Source organism: Camelina sativa, chromosome 9 (genome assembly GCF_000633955.1).
Source record: "Camelina sativa cultivar DH55 chromosome 9, Cs, whole genome shotgun sequence".
In the NCBI taxonomy this organism is placed as follows: Eukaryota; Viridiplantae; Streptophyta; class Magnoliopsida; order Brassicales; family Brassicaceae; genus Camelina; species Camelina sativa.
The window spans coordinates 3,644,551-3,650,423 of NC_025693.1; the positions used below are offsets into that span (position 1 = coordinate 3,644,551).

General features: G+C 35.8%; 1 protein-coding gene across 1 annotated transcript; it reads right to left on the reverse strand.

Annotated features, from left to right (window-relative positions):
* Positions 450-3,737, reverse strand: LOC104710384 (F-box protein SKIP14-like). Its single transcript, XM_010426959.2, has 3 exons — positions 1,976-3,737; positions 812-1,859; positions 450-722 (listed from the first exon to the last, which is right to left on the reverse strand). Exons 1-2 carry the CDS (start codon positions 2,876-2,878, stop codon positions 1,380-1,382), a joined length of 1,383 nt encoding a protein of 460 aa, XP_010425261.1. The 5' UTR covers positions 2,879-3,737; the 3' UTR covers positions 450-722; positions 812-1,379.

Consider the following 5,873-nt stretch of genomic DNA (forward strand, 5'->3'; position numbering starts at 1 on the left):
TGCATGTCACTTTTTCCTTAGGTTTGTACGAAATTGAAATAACTGTTGTATTTGAAACCATATTTTCTCCTATCACTCCTTCTCTTTCTCTGTTTGGAGGGAAATGGTTAAATACTTATATCTGAACCAAGCTTTCTGTGACTTCAAAATCAAGCAAAATATTCTGTATCCTTTATCTGTAAATTGCATAAAGGAATCAACTTTAGCAGAAGATGATGGCGTACTAGGACTCCTAAACAATGCCACTTTCTTGTTTCTTTCTGTACAAATGTCCGCGAGTTTGATGATCAAACATCGATCATCATGTTTATATCCCGTGAAGGATTGTTATCTGAAACAAACATGTTTTCTACGAGGATGAAGAAAATAAAAATGTCAGAAGGATACTAACACTTTGTTTCTCAACCATAAACGCTTACTCAACCAGAAACACTTAAGAGTGAAGGGGCTGGTGTAGAATCTCACGGTTTGTTTATTGAGTTGAATATAACAGACACATGGATCAAAGACCAATCCAAAGTTACAACCCCCTTTCGAGATGTCAAATACATCTCTAAATCCAAAGCAAACCTTTTATGACAACAACAACAACAACAATGTATCCAATCGCCAAATAAAGATGAAAGGGAACATGTTTTTTATTCTTAAAAAAAAAAAAAAAAAAATTCAAAGATAGTTGAAGAACATCCCCACTAAGCAAAGATTTCACATAGTGGCAATACCTGAAAAAGCCAGTCCTGGATTCAGTAAGCATATATATCATCTACATTAATTATAAAGGGAATAAGAGATCATAGAGAAGTAAATTTACCTTGATTGACATGGAGTTTATGATCTCGGTCAAGAAAGCAGACAACCAGTGTTCTTCATCTTCAATCCCAAATGATCATCTGCTTCTTAACCTAAATCCAGCTCTGATAGCTTCAGCACCGTGTACCATCAATGCCTAAACTCTTCTTATTATGTAGTCTTCAAATCCAAACTCAGACCACCAAAACAGCTGACAAGTCCAATTACGTGCTGTTAAACATATTACTCAGCCTCTTTCTTGCGTTTTCCTTTTGCATAATTCATTATTCATAACTTCCTCAAACTAAACAAGCCACACTCATCAACAGTAGACCACATCTTCTGTTTCTCAGAAGGTTTCAACAGTACCATCAGTAGTCTTCCCCCAACCAAACTAATTGCTTTTCTTTCTTGACTCTTTTTTTTTTTTGTTTTTCGTCTTTTTCTTTGGTCAAACCAAATAAGTAATACTAATACACATATGGCATCTACACCCATGAGCAGATACACCTCCCATAAACTACAGCCTACCCGTGGAGACTGAGCCATTCAATCATAGATATAAGAAAGGCTCAGATGGAATTATATACCTAGAGAGTTACCTTAGGAGCCGGCTTCGAACAAACAGCACACAAAAACTCCAGACAAAACGTTTCTTCATATTCGCTGTCATTGATGCACCGACCACATTGATAACACCTCTGTATGCAAAGAGAACAAGCACGACATTCCTCAGAGCCTTCCTTTTTCCCTTTACAATCTTCTGCTGGACAATCATACACAAGCCTAGAATTCTGACACTTTGGGCACATCTCAATATCTAGCGCCCGGTCATCATCACAGGACACACATGAGTCTCCTCTATGGTAAAAACGCGGCTTCTGAATCTTCTGTTCGACATTATTGTCAATGTTCAACAATTCAAACAATTCATCATAGTGATCTTTGGTAACTCCAAAGAGGCCACCGATTTCTAAATGCTTCAGTTGAAGCTTTCCCACAGACTTCAGATCCCTTAAGATGCTCAAAATACCATCAATAGTGATCCTTGTGCATCCAGGCACACCAAGCTGCCAACCACAAAACAACATTGGGTTAAAATAAGATTTCACATATCAATTCAACCGGCACAGTATTACTTATTACTAGTCCAAAAAACGTTAGTAAATGGAGAAAAGAAGCTCACCTTGACTACTTGCGGGTTACGCTCCAACACCCGCTTAAGACAATCATCAGTAATCCTACAGCAATCTACAAGCCTCAAACACTGCATAGTACCCTGAGCCCTCTCAGTTAAATGCAGCAGAGACTCTTCAGTAATCTTCTCATTCAAGGGTTGACAAATGTGGATATGTTTCCACAGTAACGAATCATCACACACAGTTGTATGCAGAGACTTGCAAACCATACTGGCTGAAAGAAGATCCTTCACTCCCAAGTGATAAAGACAAAAAGCAAACGCTGGATGAAAGCTCGCATACTCGTCGTCTCCATCAGTGCAGCGATCACTGCTTCCTACAACTTTTTCACTACTCCTCGAACCCTCAACGCTCAATACCTCATCCACACTACTCGCAGATATAAAGGCACCATGACAAGATCCATCACCATCAAATGCACCTCCAAACACATTGTTGTTGTCCACACTAGTCTCGGAGGGGAATTTACATGCGGAGAACAGAGACCCATCAAAGGCCTCACCAAACCCGTGCAAAGACTCCGATCCATAACTGTACCCACTACTACTCTGAAGCTGCATTGCATTGTTCCAAATGAAACTCAAACCAGCAAAGAGCTGCTGATGGTTTCCATCACCAATCCAAATGTCATCTCTCCTTCTCCCATACTGGTTATTATAATCCAAATCCTCAAGCCAACCAGTAATGGCCGTAAAAGTGTTGTTGATATCCATACCAAAGGGATCAGATGGCAAAACATCAAGTATGTCAACAGAAGAAGAAGAATCACCTCTTCCGTAATCAAAGCAATCACCTTTATCGAAAGTGGAACACCAATTCCCATTGGATATCTTCATTGGTTCCTCAGATAAATGGGAAGAAAAGGGTCTATGTGAAAAATTCAAAGCCATTTCTATGAATCTCTATATACACTTTTTTTTAAAACCTAACCAACCAAAAACTAAAAAAAAAAAAAAATCCCTCTTTTATGTACAAAATCCCTAAAGAAACTCAAAACCCCCCCCTATGAAGATAGATCAGATCCGGAAGAAGAAAAAAAAAAATTAAAAGTTACTTCTTTTATTTTTTTTTTGGGTGATTTAAAGACGAATTTGTGGAAGAAGAAGACGGATCTAAAAAAAAAAAGGAAACTCTTTTGATTTCAGATGGCAATTAAAAAAATACTAGGCACCAGAAATTTTCAGAGCTTCCTTTGGGAACCCTAAAAAAAAAAAAGAAAACGAAACTGAGACGTATTAACAACTAAATTTGAAGGTAACAAAAGAATGAATTGAATTTTTTTTTTCCTTTTCTTTCTGTTATGAAACTCGATCAAAAAGAAAAAAACTAGGGTTTTCGAAACCTAATCCTAAACATTAACAAGATACGATTTTTTAAAAAAACCCAATTAGAGAGAATCAATTGAAACCCCTTCTTTGTTTTGTTTTTCGCTCACACACGATCAATACCAAACCGAACCCTCGCCCGCGAAAAAAAAAAAAAAAAAACAAGATCTCCTTTTTTATTGGGGGAAAATCTTTTAACACTTAAAAACGAATCGGAGGAATCAAAACAATTCGTAGATCAGTTGAGGATTGAAAGAGAGAGATAGAGAGAGAGAGAGAGGAAGAGAGAGCGGGTTGGTGTGGTGATATTCGTCGACCGAGTCAAGAGAGAAAATGATGGAAAGGTTGAGAAAAAATTGTGCGAGAAAATCTCAACTTTTTTTATTTCGGAGGTCGAGAGAGATTTTACGAGGGAGAGAGAAATAAAAAAAAAAAAAAACTTGGGAGGCAAAAATAAATAAATAAATAATTAATTAAAATAAAGAAGGGAACGAACGAGATAAGATTAGGGTAACGGTGAAATCGTCAAAGTGTCTTGAGATTATAGACACGTGTTTATTTTTGCAAAGACTAAATTGGATTTTCTGAATTTTAGTTTTGTTTTCACAAGTGTAACATTATCTTGAAATTTTAATTTTTTTTTAATGAAAAGAATTGTTTGAATATGAATATATATATGTTTGATATACTTAGTATTAATTAGGAAAAACACTCTTCAATTATTGTGAAAATCCCATTTCCATTATTAGTAAGATGGTTAGTTTTAGTAGTATTTTTCATTTTTTGATTTTGTATTAATTACAATTTATTTTGTTTATTTTAAACTGATTCTCTGTCTTTTTTTTTAATTGGTATCTGTTGGATATGAATTAAACTGAATATCAGATTTTGGTTTTATTTTATATATAGAAAATCATTATTCAAAAAAAAAAAAAGAATAATGAGATATGGTCACAATGTAACAAAATCAATGGTTGTTATTTTTATATTTATTAATTACTACGTATTGCTATGAGTTTGAGTCATTTTTGTTTGTTAAAGTTGAGACTTTATAAATAAAAATTTATCTAGGCGAAGATATGTTTTTTATAATATTCATAGAAAATGGAACTAGTTATGTAGCTTTTAAAACTACGTAGATTCACAATAAAGAGAAAATTAAATAGATATAAATAACAACAAAAATCATGTAGATAGATAGATATCTTAAATACGATCCAATAAACCAACCTATGAAGGCTAGTTAAAGTGTGGCATCTATGCAAACCACAAATCGTGTAAGAATCAAGTTTAATTTCTTTTTTCCCCGGCTAAAACCGTGTTATATAGATTAAGAGAAAGAAATGTCTGCCAAATAGTATTAGTATTTGTTAATTAATCTTGACGACAACAACAACAACAACACGTAAAGTTTGATGTATACATATGTCGCCTTTTTAGCAAAGGAATGTTTCGTAGAAGAAGATAAAACTTGGAACATAGCACAAAGATGAACTTCCAAGATTCTTCTCTTATTTGTGACATATTCTTTTTTTTGGTAGGGGACATATTCTTTATTTGTGACATATTCTAGATATAAAATAAAAAGAATTGATTGAAGAACACAACAGAAACGATTATTTTGGGTCAAGGTCACTCATACTCAGTAGTTTTAATATGTAGAAATACAATACAAGTAATCCATATTGGGCCTTGTGAGGCCCATAAGGTCTTGAGAAAAAGAGAAATGGCCCATTGGGTCTGGAGAAGTAAANNNAAAAAAAAAAAAAAAAAAAAGGAAGTGAGAGTTGGTCACACTGAAGTGAAGTGTAGTCGTCGTCTTTGTCACATTTCTCCAGAAACTTGAAACCTAAAAAAATCGCAAATTCGAAAATGGAGACACGAAATGGAACCATTCATCTCACAGAGGAGATATGGGCGGAGATTATAGCGAGGTTACCATTGAGGATCATCGCTAGATTGAAATCGGTAAGCAAAACAAGGAAATCAACAATCGAATCAGTCTATTTCCGCCGTCACTTTGCGTCTCTGCACCAAAAATCCTCAACCTCGTAGGTTTCCATGGATGCGAGACATGGGGTCTCCCAAAGTCTCTACCTTTTTTCATCCCACGGCCTCTTCGCGTGAACACGGCTTCTTCCCATGGGTTGGTCTTCTTGATAGCTACTTTGTGGGCAATCTAGTTTTAAAACAGTGGATCAAAATCCCTCCAGCTCCAGCTCCAGGTGATTTTTTTGCGTTTGGTTTGGTGACTCGGGTGGACGATGATGGCTTCCTTTTGGGCTTCAAAGTGGTTATGTTAGCTAATGTGCAGGCTACTAATAACCGTGTCTCGACTACTTTGGATGTGTTTCTGTATTCCTCCGAGACTGGGATTTGGACTTCCAAGACTCTTCACTGCCCTTATCATATCACTGCCCTTATCATATCACCAGCCCAGTGACGTGTTCTCATCTTTTTGTTAAGTTGTTAAACAAGAGTCACACTTCAGTTGATGTTTTATCCCAGCTTTACTTTGGAAAACATAAAACCTTGAAGAATAAATTTGCAGCATTATCTG